The sequence below is a fragment of the Electrona antarctica genome, assembly GCF_951216825.1.
Source record: "Electrona antarctica genome assembly, chromosome: 1".
In the NCBI taxonomy this organism is placed as follows: domain Eukaryota; kingdom Metazoa; phylum Chordata; class Actinopteri; order Myctophiformes; family Myctophidae; genus Electrona; species Electrona antarctica.
Window position 1 is genome coordinate 61,487,016 of NC_136806.1, and position 17,628 is coordinate 61,504,643.

Sequence of the window (17,628 nt, forward strand, 5' to 3'; positions counted from 1 at the left end):
CACACTTTGCCACTCGACTTTGCCATTCACTTTATGCAGTGAGTGTACAGAAGAATACAACTAAATACACTGTAGCTAAACACGGAGAACAACAGCAAAAACACAATACAAAACGGAGATACAATTAAAACATGGAGCATAGACACTCAACCGGGGGTTAAGTGCTAGTACTTAAGTAAATGTACTTAGTTACTTTCCACCACTGGCTACCATGCATTCCCTTTCGAGGCTTGTTCCGTGCCTTCTGTTCTGTGAACCGTGACGCCGTCAGAGTAGACGTCTAGAAGTATGAATACGGAAGGCCATCCTATAGCACTCTGCAGTCTGTCTGCAGACCCTGTTATGGACCAATGAGAAACAAACCACCCTGACCCACCTTCAGGGTGGAGCTGGCCGTATTCAGATGACATCTATTATAGGCTCTATGGGTGCAACTACACCTTCAGCTAAATAAACGGAAACGTTTTTGCCGACGCCGCAAGTTGAAGCCGCGCACGAGCGGCATTTCCGTCCACCGGGAAGCGACGCCTGCTCTAGGCGTATATGTGCCCACGCTCTAAGGCACACAGAATAAGCCTGCACCCGGACAGTAGAGTAGCGTGACCAGCTCCAAGAGGCGCCAGAAAAGTGCCTAGACCATGCGTCTCTTACGGGCTTTTTAAAGAGCGGAAACGCTTTGACGGCGCTTGCGAGTTGAAGCCGCGCACGAGCGTCATTTCCATCCACCAGCTGTTTAAAAACCCAGAAGAGACGCCTGCTCTATAGGCGCTTTCTTGACGCCTCTGTCTGGGTATACATATACAGGCAATCAAAGTCAAAGTCATACGATTAGTCACACACGTTACCGCAGTGAAATTTGTTCTCCGCATTTGACCCATCTCTTGGAGCGGTGAGACACAGCGTGCGCCGCGCTTAACCCCCCAATCCACCCCATTGATGCCGAGTGCCAAGCAGGGAGGCATTGGGTCACATTTTTACAGTCTTTGGTATGACCCAGCCGGGGATCGAACCCCCGACCTCCTAGTTTCAGGGTGGACACTCTAACCACAAGGTCACTGTCTGGCAATCTCTTCTTACTCGCTGGCCGCTTCCCTACTTCCTTCACAGGTGTTACTGATGATACTAATTAAGGCCCTGTTTCATTTAGTGTGCAGTAGCCTCAGAAAGTTTTTATTTCCAGGAACACACACACACACACACACACACACACACACACACACACACACACACACACACACACACACACACACACACACACACACACACACACACACACACACACACACTCCTCTCTCTCTCTGTCGCTCTAATTAATTAGTCTCATGTCCTGCAGCTGCGTCTAGTTTCTGCCGGCGGATCCTGCCGGGAGCTGCCTATATGCCATAAAAAGCATAGGTCTGTCCCAGTCTAAGTGCAGTGGTTCTCAAAGTTTTACATTTTCAATGAGCCCTATAACTCTGAGAGTGTACAAATGGGTCCATTTGGTTCCATTTGTACACTCTCAGAGTTACAGACCTGTACGGGTCCATTTGGAACTCAAGGACATTTTGAGACCCACTGGTGTAGCAGAGTGTTCCCAGTAAGCCAACATGCAGCACCCTGACTCTGACCACAATGGAACAGAGCCTTCATTAGTATCATTGGTAACACCTGTGAAGGAAGTAGGGAAGGGGCCCAAGTTCTTTCCAAAATGGTGTTTGATTGATTGATAGATTGAAGAATATATTAAAAGATTGGAGAATTACAGTACATTTCAAGCACAACTCAATACAAAACTGTTAACTGTGGACGACACCATAAAGCATTAGTTCTAGCCAAAAAGCCAAAAACAGGAAATCATCATAGAGGAGGTAAAAAGGGAAAAAAAACATATACAGTGAGGGGGGAAAGGGGTGGGTGGGGGATTCAGATTTTTACCGGGGCCAGTTTTGAATTGCAGCCGTCCATAGGTGCCCTTTGAGAGCGGTTTTGAAGGAGTCAAGGGATTTGCATGTCTTAATGACTGTTGGTAGGGCCGCGTTCCACATACGCCCTACGTATGCATAGAGCCCCATTGTCTTAGGGCCAACACAGCTTCGCGCCACGTAGATTGGCTATTTTCACTTTTTAATAATTAATACATAAATAATAAATAAAAATAATAAATACATTTTTGTAGATTTTCTGCCTTTATTTATAGTTTGGACAGGAAACAGGGGTAGAGAGATTGGGAGAGACATGCGGCAAAGACCGTCAGAGGAGCGGGACTCGAACCCGCGGTGCGCTGTCGGGCTACTTTTTGAGCCTATAGGTGTCCGGGAACTATACTGAAATGTTTTGTTTGTTTTAAAATGTATACAATTATTTACATTAAACTATTAATATTGTTTTCATTTAAAACAAATCTTTTGAAATATATATATATTTTAAATGTACAGTAGGAATAGAAAATGGGATTTTTACTCGAGTCAGGGGGGAAGTTGTGATTTGCGCTCGTTCACTGCAATGCAATTTGCGGCATTTTCAAAACAATCTTGAGCAGAGTAGCGATTATCAAACGTATTTGCAATGCCATACGTTGAAAGATCTGTTGCCCGTGGACAAGGCACGCTACCTCCGCAAGTTAGATAGCATCGGCATAGATGTTTGTCCGTATGTGATTAAGGATTGGACCAAGTTGCATTGGCAGCCATAGAAAATTCTTACCCCAGGCTAAAACCGGATGTGACGTTTTTGGGCGTTCCTGTCTAGCGTGGTGTCAGTGTATAGAGGACATCCTGTTCTGTTCTGTTGACATCGTCTTCTGTTGTCTTATAACTTCTCTTATAGGGTGTCTCAGTACGGTTTCCTTTCCGTATGAGGTGGCTTGAACTGTACTCCAGAAAAAGGGTCTACTCATATTTTTGGTGTTTAGGATGTGTTACGCCATCTCAGGGTGACTTATAGACGAGTCTGATGGGGCCTTCAGTGATCTGTGTGACCCGAGTTCTCATCCTCGTTATTATTATTAATCTTCCCAACACTAAAACATATCGTCATTACGTCACCATCAAAAACCAATTACATTCTGGCATTGGGTCCTTTAATCCACATCTTTATTACGTTATCATTGAGAGCTAGTGATCATTGAGAGCTACCTATACCAGTTATACCCTGACGTCAATTGCTGGGACGGTGCATACGCATCAAGAGTAACCACAGTATACCGCTAATCAACTTACAAATTACATATACATAGGAACATTACCTCTAATCCTCCCGACACTAAAACATATCGTCATTACGTCACCATCGAAAACCAATTACATTCTGGCATTGGCTAGTTATCATTGAGAGCTAGCTATACCAGTTATACCCTGACGACACCCTGGCATTGGGTCCTTTAATCCATATCTTTATTACGATATACTTCATAATACTACTTTTTTACGTGCAAAAAGTAGGTACGTAGCAAATAGCTAAACCTAATAATTCAATATTTCAATCGTACAACATGACGTCACAAGCCGCGGTGAAGAGCAAACCACCGCCACCGCTCCAGCCCTTCTCTCTGTTTTTACTCACCACCGCTCAACGTTATTTCAGCTCCGGTGGTCACCTCACCACCGAAAATCCAGACTATGAATAGGCCTTTATTTTGTTATAGGTTAGGCCTATACTGCAGGTGACTTGAATGCTATATGGAGTATGCCTGTGTTAATGGTATTGATGGAAATGGTATCATTGTTATCATTAGCCTGATTGAGGCAACGTGTATGTGGATGACAGATAACAGAATCCATTTTGATTCCACTATTGATGCTTTTTTTATGGCTTATAAAAAAGGAAGAAAAAACTAAACATATATCTAAAATGTCGCACGCACGCACGCACGCACGCACGCACGCACGCACGCACGCACGCACGCACGCACACACACACACACACACACACACACACACGCACATAATGCAGCTAGCTAAGTTAGCAAGTTCCAATCATATGAGGTTCTTCTCTACGGTCTATATCTATAAAGTCTGTTCATTTGTGTTGTGTGTGTACGACAGCCCTTTGTGGTGTCCTCTAAAACAAATCCTCCTCTTTAGAGGATTATAGAATTCCAAAAAAAAAAAAGGCAGTAAAAGGTTCAGATGGACGGTTAACATTAGAGCAGTCAGTGAAAATCAACTGCATGGTGTTCTGGCAAAACCAAAGCTACATGTGTGTGTGTGTGTGTGTGTTTGTGACGGGGCTAGACAAGGGGCCAGAAAGAGAGACAGAGGAAGAGGGAGATAATTATATACCCGTATAAGAGAAAGAGAGGGGGATAGAAAGATTTAAAGACGGATCGAGAGGGAGAGAGAGACATGGAGGGATGGAGGTGGAGGAAGACAGGAGAAAGAGAGACATGTCAGTAGGAGAACCAGATGGAATAGGTGAGTCAATTTATGAAGAAATTAATCACTTAACCCCCCCAAAAAATGTATGCAAAAGTGTTTTTCAATGGATTCTGGTGGTATTCATGTCAGTAGGAGAACCAGATGGAATAGGTGAGTCAATTTATGAAAAAATAATCACTTAACCCCCCAAAAAATGTATGCAAAAGTTTTTTTCAATGGATTCTGGTGGTATTCATGTCAGTAGGAGAACCAGATGGAATAGGTGAGTCAATTTATGAAAAAAATAATCACTTAACCCCCCAAAAAATGTATGCAAAAGTTTTTTTCAATGGATTCTGGTGGTATTGGGCTGCGTGCTAAATAACATACTAAAAGTCTACCAAAATCTACTCCCCAGAAAGCCGTCATTTTAAGGTTTAAAATGGTCATATCTCAAATGGGAAAACATTTGCAAAGTATTTTTCAACTTATTCTAGTACCTCTGGACATGCTTTAAGAACATACTACAAATTTAGGAAAATATACCTTCGGGAAAGTCGTCATTTCCAAGATGGTGTTAAAAATGGCAGGCTTATATATGCTTATAAACGGCTATACTGTATATCTCAACTGTATTATACAACAGATTTTTCACTTGATTCTAGTACCTGTAGACATATGCTTATCAACATACAAAATATTTAGGAAGGTACACCTTATACTGCCGCTATATCTCAATAGGAAAAAATTGATACAAAAGATTTTTCACTTGATTCTGGTACCTCCAGACATGCTTTGTCATACAAAGAATCTACGAAAATCTACCTTCAGGAAAGGCTTCATTCAACATGGCAGCCGTGGAAGCCAGGCAACCTTAAATTGGCTATAGTGTATATCTCAATAGAGAATATTTATATTAATGATTTGTCACTTGATTCTGGTACCGGTGGACATGCTTATGAACATAACAACAATCTAGGAAAACCTTTGGGAAAGGCTTAATTTTCAAGATGGCGTCCAAAATGGCGTCCGGGAGGCGTTATTATGTATCCCACCGCAGTTCTAGGAAAGCCCTGCTGTGATTGGCCAGTAGTCGTTGTGATTGACAGTTCTCGTTTTTGCGACCAGTCATTAGTCCTACAACTACAACCTATCTCAAACCCTCACCCTAAACCTAACCTCCCACGGGGCAGCACACCTAAACCTAACCTTAACCCATGTCTAACCCATGACTAGTCTAATCTAAGTATGCACCCCCCTAAACCTAAGCCGAACGGCCTAACCTCAGTAAAACTATGCCTTCCCGGGAGCCAATCAGACACATGGTGAGGCGGGTCTACCCTAGAACGTTGGTGGGATTCATAATCACGCGTCCGGGAGCTTAAAGGTGTAGTGAAATGAAAAATACGTTTTTCACACTTTTAGACCATATCCGTGGTCATCATATGGGCATACCTAACAATAGATGCCAAAAAAACGGGAAAATTCTAATTTTTGTGTGTTTTTATATCAAACGTCCATAAAAATATATTTTTTATTACTTCCTGAAAACAAAAACGTGCTGCGTGATGACGTGTCGAGGCCAACATCGATAAAAGCCAATAAAAATGAAGCTCACCCGTTTAATTCCCCATATCTCCGCATCCGTCCAGCACAGGCTGCACAGCTGCTACTGATTACAGACATCTTCCGTTTTTATTCCCATTCAAGATAACATCCAGGGAGTGTATTACTCGGTTTCAACTTAATCATCACGCTAAAAAATGTATCTGAAAACATTATAGGGTAGAAATAAGCCACATAAGAGTAAACTGGTAAAGCTGGACGACTATCTGATTTGTAAACAAACATCCACAAGCTGTCCTGCGTAGCATAGCTACGGCCCCTAGCTACCGTCCCATCCCCTGAAGGGATGCGACGCTCTGATTGGTTCAGAAACTTCATAGCGGTGTTTCAACTTGAAACTTCACAATAAAATGTCCACCATTTCCGTTTCACTACACCTTTAAAATGGCTATATCTCAATCCATCTATAAAATGAAGCCTTTCCTGAAGGTATAGACTTTTAGTATGTAATCATACTACCTCCAGTCTACCTTCAGTCTACCTTCAGGAAAGGCTTCATTTTATAGATGGATTGAGATATAGCCATTTTAAGCTCCTGGACGCGTGATTATGAATGATTATGACCAATACTATCAGAATCAAGTGAAAAATCATTTGTATAATTTTCTCTATTGAGATATATACAGTATAGCGGTGCCAGCTTCCATTTTGAACGCCATCTTGAAAATGAAGCCTTTCCGGAAGGTGTATTTTCCTAAATCTTTTGTATGTTCATAAGCATGTCTACAGGTACAAGGATCAAGTGAAAAGTCTTTTGTATAATTTATTTTCAATTGAGATATACAGTATAGCCGTTTATAAGCTTTACAAGCCTGCCATTTTTAACGCCATCTTGGAAATAACGACTTTCCCGAAGGTATATTTTCCGAAATTTGTAGTATGTTCTTAAGCATGTCCAGAGGTACTAGAATAAGTTGAAAAAGTAAATGTTTTCCCATTTGAGATATGAGCATTTTAAACTCTGTCTGGGACGCAATCTTGAAAATGACGGCTTTCTGGGGAGTAGATTTTGGTAGACTTTTAGTATGTTATTTAATCCATTTTGGGTGCCACCGAGTGGCGCGCTTACGAGCTTGTAGCTCTGCTATTTTTGAAAAATACAAGAACGACTGACATAGAAACATAGCTTTTTCAGAAAACTGTCAGGATGTAGAAGACATTTTTTGAATCTGAGCTCAGGTAAAAATGGGTAAATACTACCAGAATCCATTAATGAAAAACCTTCTGTATCAATTTTTTTGGGGTTAAACCATATATTGATTCACCTAGAACGACTGAAGAAGAGAAGAGAGTAGGGTAGAGAGAGAGAGAGAGAGAGAGAGAGAGAGAGAGAGAGAGGAGGGGCGGGGGTAGAGAGACAAGCCCTAGTTTTCAGAGTGTAATCTAGGCCATTATGTGTGTTACCACTGATGGGGCTTCAACAGACTCTGTGGATTCTGCACAATACCTTTTTATGAGCATGCATGTGTGTGGCGTGTGTGCGTGCGCGCGTGCGTGTGTGTGTGTGGGTGCGTGTGTGCGTACCGTGCGCGCGCGTGTGTGTGTGTGTGTGTGCACGCATGCGCACTTTACAGTAAGTGCATCCGTGAGCGTGTGTCCACGCACACATGCAATCATGCGTATTAACGCCATTGTGTGGCGCATGCGCTATAGTGCACTTCTGGCTTTTGTTTTTGTCTCCGAATTTGCGCCAGGGTTTGTCGAGCGGGTTTTTGTGTGTTTATGTGCGCGCGGCAAGTGTGTGTGTGTGTGTGTGTGTGTGCGTGCACGCGCACCTCCTCACGTGCAGCTGTGCACTCTTGCTGTATCACTGGCGTCGCCAGTCAACCCCCCTCTCCAGCAGCACCCTGGGGGCCTTCATTATGTAAGACAGACATTACTGCAGAGCAGAGGCGGAGAGAGGCAGAGAGACACTACACTGTGCTGCGGAACACGAGCAGCCACGGAGGGACACACAGAGGCAGGCAGGCCCCTGATAAGACACCCCCCCCCCCCCCTGCCTCTATTCAACCTGCCTGTTTCCATAACACCCCAGACAGAATGCGCACGCACGCACACACGCATGCACACACACAGTGTGCAGGCACACACACAAACACACACACACACACACACACACACACACAGTGTGTAGGCACACAAGCATGCATGTAACACACACACACACACACACACACCTGCACATGTCAAATTCTGTGCGTGCATTGAGTTCGGGATCATGGTGGATAATTGAGTGTTTCTGAGGTCTATCGACAAGCTCGTTGAAGAAAATGGGAAATATCAATGAATGTGCTTGGCATTATGATAAACCTCTCTCTCTCTCTCTCTCTCTCTCCGACTCCCTTTCCACCCACTGCCTCCCATCCTGTTTACTTTTCTCCACCTATTCAATTACACTATGAATTCCTCCCCGTCCATCATATATCCATCTATGCGTTTCCCCAATCTCTTCTTCCCATCCACTCCGGAAACCCTCCAACGCCACTAATCCATCCTCTCTCCTACCTCCCCCCCCCTTACCCCCCCCCCCCCCACCCACCCATCTCTCTTCGTCATTCCCTTCTGCTGTCCGTCTCTCTTTCATCTCTCATGGTCTCTCGTGTTGTCGTCTTTTCTCAAAATGTCCGTGTGGTATCTGGTGGAACCACAATTCACATGAATATAGCTTATATCATGTTAAACTAGACATAGACTAAATTCACATCTAAATGTGTAGGCCTGAATAATACTAGCTATAGAACTGACCAACAGGATAGACGCTCAGGCACCATGATCACAGCTTGCATGCTATGAAAATAGCTATTGATCTCTTGTTGATGATGAGTAGGTTGGCCAGGGGCTCCTGCTGTGCTTACTGTGACCACACCTATAGTGACCTGGGATCATTAAGGTTTGGGTGTCAAACGACTGTCTGCTTGAGCTATTCAAATGTGTATTGGGCTTGTATAAAATCTACTGAAATATCTGTCTGTGTCAGTGGCAGTGGCCCCTCACAAGCCTGACGGAGGGTCATGCAGGAGAGCTGATCTGTACTTTGTCTTTGCAATAAACTGGACTCGGAAACCCTCATTCATTTGCCTGTCTGCCTCCGACTTTCTTTTGAGTATTTTGGTATGTCGGTTTATGAGCTATAGGGAGAGAAAAGCAGTCTCTCTGTTTAGTTCAGATACTTCATCCGTATACCCCTCCATCGACGGGGTCTGTGCACACACACACACACACACACACACACACACACACACACACACACACACACACACACACACACACACACACACACACACACACACACACACACACACACACACACACACACACACACACACACACGCAATTTTGTAAAGAACTTGGGCCCCTTCCCTATACTTCCCTTCACAGGTGTTACCACTGATACTAATGAAGGCTCTGTTCCATTCTGGTCAAACAGAGTCAGGGTGCTGCTAGTGTTATTGTGCATGTTGGCTCACTGGAAACACTCTGCTGCACCAGTGGGTCTCAAAGTGGGTTCTAAATGGTTACGGGTCCATTTAGTTCCATTTGTAGGCTACACTCTCAGAGTTATGGCTGTCCTTCAAGTTTGAGAACCACTACTGAATGGAACAGAGCCTTAATTAGCCCATTTTGACCTGACCTCAACACTTTTAAAAATTATTCTAAATCCTCCAGTTTTCTGAAATTTCAAAAATAGCAGACCTACAAGCTCGTAGCGCGCCACTCGGTGGCGCGCTATGAGCTTGTAGATCTGCTATTTTCAACAGCTAAATTATAACATAATGTTTAAAACACCAACCCAAAATGGGTTAGTATCATCAGTAACCAGTGTTCATTTTGTTGACTGAGACTAAAAGACTAAAAAGATTTAGTCGTCTAAAGACTTAACTTAAGACCTGGAGGCGTGGTCAATGCTGTTTGGCCACTCAGAATAGCCAAATGGCATTGATCACGCCTCCAGGTCTTACGTTAAGTAATAAGACCTGGTACTTAAGACACGCATAATACTGCCCTAAGACTTTATAGTCGACTAAGACAAAATGGTGTGTTATTCAAAAGACTAAGAGTAAACCAAAAATTAAGACCATTAACCCCCCCCCCGGCAGTAGGAATAGTTATTCTTGTGTGCAACTGCATACAATACAGAGCCCATTCTCACCAACTCGGCCTCTCTGTCCTGCACATATCGCCCCACAGCGGTCCCCTTCCCCCTGGCCCACCGGCTGTCCATGAAGGAGGTGTTTGACGCCGAGGGCCGGCCGCGGGTGGACCTGCTCAAAGCCCACCTCACCAAGGAGGGCCGCCTGGAGGAGGCGGTGGCGCTGCGCATCATCGACGAGGGGGCCGCCATTCTGCGCCAGGAACGCACCATGCTGGAAATCGAGGCTCCCGTCACGGGTACGTACGTGTGTGTGATGGCAGCCTTCTTGGGAGGGGACGTACGGGGGTGGGGTGGGGCGGGGTGGGTTGGTTGTTGTGTGCATTCGAGCATGGGGCTAAATATGTATTTTTTTACAAAATAGTATGGCGATTTATTTTTTTATTATTTACTATAGTCCTAATAAACCCCAGGAAATTACATCTGTCCACAAAGAAATCTCAGGATCTACTGAATGTGAAGGTAGCCTACTGGGGGGAAGCCACACTGTGTGTCATAGGCTCAATGTCAGTTTGACACATTCAGTAGATCTTGTGATGTTTTGTGGCCAGATGTAATTTCCTGGGGTTTATTAGGACTATAGTAAATAATTAAAAAAGAAATCGCTATAAAATGTTGTAAAAAAATACATATTTAGCCCCATGCTCGAATGCCCCCGCCCCCCTGTCAAAAACAGCTAAAATCCCTAAAACGAAAGAAAGCAGCAAATGAAAAAAAAAATGACACTCATCTTTTAGTTTCTCTAATAACATCCTAAAACATGAACCTTGGTTGAAAAAAACTAAAGTTGTCCTTTAAACTCTCCTTTCCCCATATTATATAATTATATTACATTACATTTTATATATATATGATCTGTAGCCAGCGGACACTCCTGACAGTGATCCGTAACCGGGGACAAGAGGAGGCGGGGAGCACTCTGTATAGGCGTCGTGGGTAGTGAGATTCTGACGAGGAGTGGAATGATATACGATAGATACCCTTCAAATGGCACACCAGTAGCCAGTAGGCTATGCATTTGCTCGCTATGCGCGAACATAACCATTCAGTATTTAAGTCCGACGTCATTTTGTAGTGCTACGTTACGTCCGGGTCCAAGTGGCACCAGCTCCCGTCCGCAACTCATTGTAAATAGAATATCTAAACGCGTGAATCTTTTTACAATGACATTTTCAGAAAGGAAGCCATTGAGGGTTAAAATGGGTCGTAATGCTTCCAACTCGAGTAGAATTATTAATGTTTTTTAAGTGTCCATGACAAAGAAACTAGAAAAAGTGCCCTTCTGGGCACAGGTCTCCACCAGGAGGATAGGAGTGTGAATGTTTAGGAGCAATATAAACGTGTGTGTGCGTGTGTGTGCGTGTGCGTGCGTACATGCGTGCGTGTGTGTGTGTGACGTGGCTTGGCCTGTTGTAGCGCCACCATGAGGCTGATTTGAAAACTGTCAAGTGGCATTTCTTCCAAAGCCTAGTGGGAATATGCATGCACAGTTTCATCACAATCGGACGCTGCGTTGAGTAGTTGTGGCGATTTGTACAAAACGGGTACAAAGCGGGCTACTCCTGAAAAGTTTAGAAGCCAATCGTAGCCAATGAGGGTGGTTTATGAGAAATTAAACAAACCCGTCTTGATCACATGACTATGGAGAGCATGTGTACCGATTTGTGTGAAATTTGGATAAAATCTGAAGGAGTAATATTAGAAAATGTGTTTTACATATGTCGGCCTCCTGGTGGCGCTATAAAGAGCAGATGTGAAAAATGTGGCATTTCTTCCTCGGCCTAGTGGGAATGTGCGTGCACAATTTCACGGAAATCACACGATGTGTTCATGATTTGCAGCATTTTGTTTGAAACTGAGCACTCCTGCTGGCTTTGGGAACGCACCCAGGGTACCATTGTGAGATGTCAGTTTAGAATGGTTGCACGTCGTTTGTTGAACTCCCTCTGGTGTTTAATCCATTTTGGGGCGGGAACCCCTTTTGGTGTTTTAACTAAGCATTATGTTATACTTTAGCTATTGAAAAATAGCAGATCTACAAGCTCATAGTGCACTATGAACTTGTAGGTCTGCTATTTTTGAAAAATGTGAGAACGAATGGTTTTAACTCAAATCTTTGCTTCTGGGGTGTCCCTGAAACATATTTTCAGATGGGGGTCGGCGGCCAAATACATATAATTCTGGGGGTCCTAGACATGAAAAAGGTTGAGCACCACACATAGAAACATAGGTAGGCCTATTTCAGAAAACTGTCAGGATTAAGAAGATTTTTTTTTAATTTCAACGTCAGGCCTAAATGGGTTAAAAAAAGAACGCACACGGATAGTCGCTCACCGTGTAAACAAACCAGACAATCCCAGAAGTATGGTGGCCGCTACCACGTGACACACATGTTGACGCCCCCCCTCAAGGAGATTTTGGTACGCTCTATATGAATGAGCTTTTGCGGTCCCAAAACACTTTATTGGTTATGAGAGATCTACACGCTATTATTTATTAGTCATTTTGATTTGTTCAGGCTATGACCAACGCTCTATTAACAGGACAGTTTTCTGCACATTATCACCGTCAGAACGGTCGCTCTTTGATGAGGCGTAAACTAAATGCGTTCAAAGTAAATGGAGATTGTTTTTTTTTGTTTTTTTTGTAAACTTTATTTTTACATTTCTTCACATGACAATACACATGTATACAAGAAAACACAAAACACACAAACATATACAAACCCCCCCCCTCCCTCCCCCCTCCCCCCTAGGCTAAAACAAAACAAAAACAAAAACAAAGTGGTGGGACAAAGCAGCGGACAATCATAGATCAAAAAGAGTCAAGACAGGGACAGTCGGACACAGTCCGGATTACAGTTCACTGAAATGGAAAGTCCTCAACAAACTCCACAAAGGCACTCCAAGCCAGGACAAAGTTAAATGGAGATTGTTTCCAGTTGTTCCAATACGCAGGATACCTGATCAAATAAAAGTCAGTTCCCCTAGGGTAGGTACCCTCACAAAAACATGCAGTAATCCTGGTCTCTAAAACTACCTCCCCCTGGCCAACCGGGGCGCCTGATGGAGGGGAAAGGAACTGGTCGGAATAACGTGTTCCTTCCACACGCTACGTCCGGCCGGGGAATTTCTCCCCTGTCAGGTGAAAAGAAGCAGCTTGGACTCCTCATGCATATAAGGAGGCATGAGGTCAGTCCGCTGCCCCCCCCAGGTTGGCAGAGGAAGTGTAGCGCCCAGGATTACATTAGATAATTGGCACTGGGTGAAAAAAAACTGGGTTGCGAAATCGTGGGATAAAAATTATAATATAAAAATAAAAATAAAAGTCAGTTCGCTCGCTGGCTGTAGATACACATACGCAATTTAACGTTGGCAGCGGAGCCAAATTGGACCCGCTCCCGTTCAGACAAGACGGCTCGTTTCAATATATTTAACATAATTCCTGCTACTATATCATGATTTATGAGGAACAAAATGAGTTCCTACTCCTGAAAACGTTTATGTTTCAGGAATAAGCACAAGCGGGGGCACCGAACAACAACAACGCTGATTGGCTAGTCAGGAAGCCATGCGCAGCAAACGCCGTTTCAATTGGCTTTTCCAGCCGGCCAGCCGGCCAATCACGGCGGGGCATTCCTATAGAACAACCAGGGGATTCCTGGAACTGCGGTGGATTCCATAAAAAAAAACGCAGAAATCACTCTGGAACTGTGAAAATTCCGTGGTTTTCATTGTGCAATTCATACGTGCGTACTGAGACCTAGAATTGCGGTTTTTCTACGCAAAATGCAGGTTGGTAGGTTGTCTGTCTGTCTGTCTGTCTGTCTGTCTGTCTGTCTGTCTGTCTGTCTGTCTGTCTGTCGGTCTGTCGGTCTGTCTGTCGGTCTGTCTCTGTCTGCACTCTGTCATGTGAGAACGTATTTGTTAAAGTGCCATTTTTTATGGCACTACCAATAGGCCTACCAATTTGTACAGCAATAAATATATATATATATATAAAGATATATTTTATGGATTTCGCCTTGCACACTGCCAGACTGGCTTACCAGCCTAGGTGCCTGGACCGCTGAGCCACGGCCCAGGCCAATACATATATATTTGTATATTTATTATAATGATTAGGAATTATTATTAAAATTGATTGGGAATAAATGTGCCTTTTGTGCGAACCTGTGCCTAGCTGAATAGGACTGCATTTTAACATACATGAATCATAATGGTGGTAGGCCTACTTGAGAGCCAAATATTTTTAGCAAGTAACTTGTAACTGTAGGGGATTACTTTTTAAAAGTAACCTTCCCAACCCTGTATGTATGTATGTATGTATGTATGTATGTATGTATGTATGTATGTATGTATGTATGTATGTATGTATGTATGTATGTATGTATGTATGTATGTATGTATGTATGTATGTATGTATGTATGTATGTATGTATGTATGTATGTATGTATGTTTGTTAGGGCATTAAGCAACTAGTCGACTAGTTTACTAGTCGACTAGTAAATCCACTAGTTGACCTTGTTGGTACTAGTTGACTTATTGTTTTTATTTTTTATTTTTTTCCCCGATTTTGTAGGCTTATAGTTATAGTCACCAATGTACACAGTTTATAAATGTACAAATATTTATTTAAAAAAAAAAAGAAAAAAAGGGGGGGGTCTAGTAAACTAGTCAACTAGTAAAAATGACTAGAAGTGAATGCCCTAATGTATGTATACATGTATACTGTACATGTATGTATTATTCCATGTATGTAAGTATGTGTGTGGGTGGTTATGCTCATATGTGCACGTGTAAGTAAGTAGCCTTGCCAAGCCATGAGGCCCATAGGGGCAGGAGCCTATCTCCTGTTTCTGTAGCGTGAGGCAGCTTGATGTACAAGTACACCCCCTGGACATGACTTACCCCCAATTCAACCCTTGATGCTGAGTGCCAAGCAGGGAGGCACTGGGTCCCATTTTCTTTAGAGTCTTTGGTATGACCCGACTGGGGATTGAACCCCAGCCTCCCAGTCCCAGGGCGGACACTCTAACCACAAGGCCACTGATGATGACTGATCTGGTGTGCACGTGTACATGCATGAATAAATTCCAGCCAGAGATCATTTAGCGCACATAGACAGTATAAGCGAGACAGTCAAACAGACAGAGACAGACAGGCCAACATAAGCAGCTTAGTGCTGGGGTTCTCAGACCTTTTTAGGTTAGCCCATTTTGGGCGGGAACCCCTTTTGGTGTTTTAAACATTATGTTGTAATTTAGCTATTGGAAAATAGCAGATCTACAAGCTCATAGCGCTTAGAGAACCCCACAGAGATCCATGTGAAACGTTCAAACGTCATATACAAGATTTTTTTTGTTTTTGTTTGATGCGACTTCAAACTGGAAAGTGAGTTGGGGATGTTGCCAGTCAAAGTTGACCTTAACACATTTAACGCCATTGCCGTAGATCTGCGGCAATTGATGAATACTATAGGGGCTTAGCATCTATCTGTTCCATCAATTCTATCTGTTTCTTTCAATCGCATTCATCTCCAATTCCTTGTCCCAGGTGGCATTTCTTCATTCCACGGCCCATAGCCCGACACTGTGATCACTGCGCTGTAGTCCTCTCTCTGCCCCAATAGAGCGTCGCAGTCCCGCCCCCTTTCAAAGCCAACTCTTGTCGTGACAAATCATGACAATAAACACAATGTTTTGGGCCAAACAAAGTTTGTTTTTCTTCTTTGTAATTGTTTGTTTGGTCCAAAATATTGTGTTTATTGTCATGATTTGTCACGACTGGAGTTGGTTTTGTCCGCGGCGTAAGCGTCTTTAAAAAAATACTTTTTGAAATGTCTATGGGAAAAATGCATTGGGATTCATTTCCTGGGCCTGGCGTCGTCATGACAGGGGGCGAGACTGCGACGCTCTATAGGCTACAGCCGAAACAGACTTCCTCTTCCTCTTCAAAATAAGAGTTATACTTCTAATGATTAGTCAACACTATAGTTGTATTTCTTAAGTGCACTTACAGGATGTGTAGATATATTTGTAGCGCCCTGAGAGACAGTGCTTTGAACGGGTATCTGTCGCGAGTGGACTGCATGTGTAACACTGTGTGGTCGTCGATGGATCATCTGACAGCCCCTGGTAAGTCACGGGCCGGGGGTGAAACGACACCCCCCCCCCCCCCCCCCGGTAGTTCCGCCCCCTGCGTGATGCCATTGTGTGTTGACGAAGCCTTCCATTGTTGCGAACGCCAGTGAGCCATTTATTATTATGTAACCCAGCAGAACATGTCTGTCTGTCTGTCTGTCTGTCTGTCTGTCTGTCTGTCTGTCTGTCTGTCTGTCTGTCTGTCTGTCTGTCTGTCTGTCTGTCTGTCTGTCTGTCTGTCTGTCTGTCTGTCTGTCTGTGTCTGTCTGTCTGTCTGTCTGTGTGTCACGCTGTAACACCACCCACCCGCCACCAGAGGGCGCAGCTGTATCACACACACACACACACACACACACACACACACACACACACACACACACACACACACACACATACAAACACACTCACAGTAGAAAACTTTAAAAAAAATCACACCCGTGTGAACTGAGTGGTGAAAGGTCTTATATAGTCTGATCAGCTATATCAGTGACGTCACACACTAACCATAGTAACCATGCTCACCTTTGCACGTACACAGGTACACAAACATAGATACAGACAAAGCTGGTTGTTGGTGTGGTTTGCACCACTCAAAAAAAAAAAAAAAAAAAAAAACTTTTAAAGAAAAATAAAGAAAAACGTTAAAAAAAAAGAAAACTTAAAAAAAAAATGTGTGTGTGCGCGTGTGTGTGTCAGACTGCCACAACAGCTGCGTTCGCTTCCCGCGTTCACGCGTCTTACTTGTTCTATCTATGCTCTGTGTCCTCAGTGTGCGGAGACATCCATGGCCAGTTCTTTGACCTGATGAAGTTGTTTGAAGTAGGAGGCTCTCCCGCCAGCACGCGCTACCTCTTCCTTGGAGACTACGTGGACAGAGGTTACTTCAGTATCGAGGTTAGAACTCACCTCCAACATGGTAAACACACTTAACCACATTCAGGACGGGAACCCCTTTTGGTGTTTGAAGGATCGTGTTATACTTTAGCTGTTGAAAAATAGCAGATCTTACAAGCTCAATGAGCTTGTAGATCTGCTATTTTTGAAAAATCGTGAAAACGGGCCGCAAATCTTTGCTTCTGGGGAGGGGGTCCCTTGAACAACATATTTTCAGGTGGGGGTCGGCAGCCAATTACACAATTTCTTTGGGGTCCTTGACATGACATACAGTAATGTTGTTTGAGAACCACTGATAAAGGTAGTTTTCAGAAAACTGTTAAAAGACATTTGATTAGAATCGGCCTCAGGTCTAAATGGGTTAACAGCATGTGTCCATATTGTGGGCACATGTTCAGAACTAGTGGTTCAGGCTGTGGTTCAGAACTAGTGGTTCAGGCTGTGGTTCAGAACTAGTGGTTCAGAACTAGTGGTTCAG

At 43.6% G+C, this 17,628-nt stretch overlaps 1 protein-coding gene across 1 annotated transcript in view; it reads left to right on the forward strand.

Moving 5' to 3' along the window:
• LOC306928458 (protein phosphatase 3 catalytic subunit alpha-like) overlaps positions 1-17,628 on the forward strand; it is a gene marked incomplete at both ends in the record, with an annotated part of 83,981 nt that overhangs the window by 25,174 nt on the left and 41,179 nt on the right. Inside the window, 2 exons of the mRNA XM_079508590.1 lie at positions 10,152-10,352; positions 17,026-17,150. Of these exons, the coding sequence (XP_079364716.1) occupies positions 10,152-10,352; positions 17,026-17,150 (326 nt within the window). The remainder of the gene's footprint in view (positions 1-10,151; positions 10,353-17,025; positions 17,151-17,628) is intronic.